Below are 1,351 nucleotides of genomic sequence, written 5' to 3' on the forward strand. Positions count from 1 at the left end.
CAATCAAAATTTTTAATTTACAAATGAAGGTCATGTTATTTTTGTTAAATTATTTTAATTTAATATTTTATATTAATTATTTAATAATTTTATATAAAGTATACATCATGTTTTTAATCTAATACCTTTAAGTATTATATATATAAAATTTTAATATATTAAAAAAGTATATCTTACAATATTATATTTACAATTTATATCTTTTTTTTTTGGATACAATTTTATCCAAAAATTTAAATTCTAAATTATAGATGTAATTTTGCATGATATTATTTCATTTTTTTAAAATCTGGTCTTTCATTTACATGTATTTATTTAGCAGACACCTTTGTCCACAGCAGCTCAAATGAGTGAATGTTTCTGTTTGCAGGTGAAGAATGACTACATGCTGGAGATTGCGGATCAGGTGGAGCAGGAGATGGCGCTGAAGCTGGGGTGTCTTGAGATCCGGTGCGTTCATCGTTCATCGTCCCGTCAGACTGTGAGACGATCGTGCTGATTTCTGCGGTTCTCTTTTCCAGGAGATTCTACAGAGAGATGAGAGGAAACGCTCTGGATAAAAAATCCAACTATGAACTGCTAGAGTAAGTATTCATATGTGTTTCATATTGACAGATAATGCTGAACATTATATCTAATGGAGTTTAATTGTCAAAATGGCACAGTTAGATCTCAGAATGCCAGGATATTGACTGACAGATCACTGCTAATAAAGCGGAGCTTCTCCTGAACATCATGTCCTCAGCGCACACACACACACACACACACACTCTCTCTCACACGCTCTGGCCCCTCTGGGGGCGGGACAGGGCAGAGGGAGCACACCAATCACAGAGCCACTCTGATTTGAGTGACAGCTGCAGGGAAGGACATCATCACCTGGTTCACAGCTGAACCGCTGCCATTTTACTAACAGTCATATACTATAATAGTTTTTATTCATATTTTGAATAAGGTTTTATTTTTATATTTTCTGTTTTCTTTTAATTGTAGTTACATTTTTTGTGATTTTCTTGTTTTTTCTTCATTTTTATTGATTTATTGATTTTATTTTTTTGTTACATATTTTTATTTCAGTTTTAGTCCTTTTTTTAACCGATAATAACCCTGCTCTAAACAACATATGTGACCCTGGAGCACAAAAGCAGTCTTAAGTCGCTGGGGTATATTTGTAGCAATAGCCAACAATACATTGTATGGGTCAAAATTATAGATTTTTCTTTTATGCCAAAAATCATTCGGACATTAAGTAAAGATCATGTTCCATGAAGATATTTTGTAAATTTCCTACCGTAAATATATAAAAACTTAATTTTTGATTAGTAATATACATTGCTAAGAACTTCATTTG

At 32.2% G+C, this 1,351-nt stretch overlaps 1 protein-coding gene across 4 annotated transcripts in view; it reads left to right on the forward strand.

Moving 5' to 3' along the window:
- The window catches only part of LOC107751817 (focal adhesion kinase 1-like), a 49,930-nt gene that overhangs the window by 17,188 nt on the left and 31,391 nt on the right, over positions 1-1,351 (forward strand). For all 4 annotated transcript variants that reach the window (XM_016567586.1, XM_016567587.1, XM_016567588.1 and 1 more), the window contains 2 exons: positions 371-450; positions 522-584. In XM_016567586.1, coding sequence (XP_016423072.1) covers positions 371-450; positions 522-584 — 143 coding nt within the window. The remainder of the gene's footprint in view (positions 1-370; positions 451-521; positions 585-1,351) is intronic.

The sequence above is a fragment of the Sinocyclocheilus rhinocerous genome, unplaced genomic scaffold (assembly GCF_001515625.1).
Source record: "Sinocyclocheilus rhinocerous isolate Xijiao unplaced genomic scaffold, SAMN03320098_v1.1 scaffold170, whole genome shotgun sequence".
Classification (NCBI taxonomy): Eukaryota; Metazoa; Chordata; class Actinopteri; order Cypriniformes; family Cyprinidae; genus Sinocyclocheilus; species Sinocyclocheilus rhinocerous.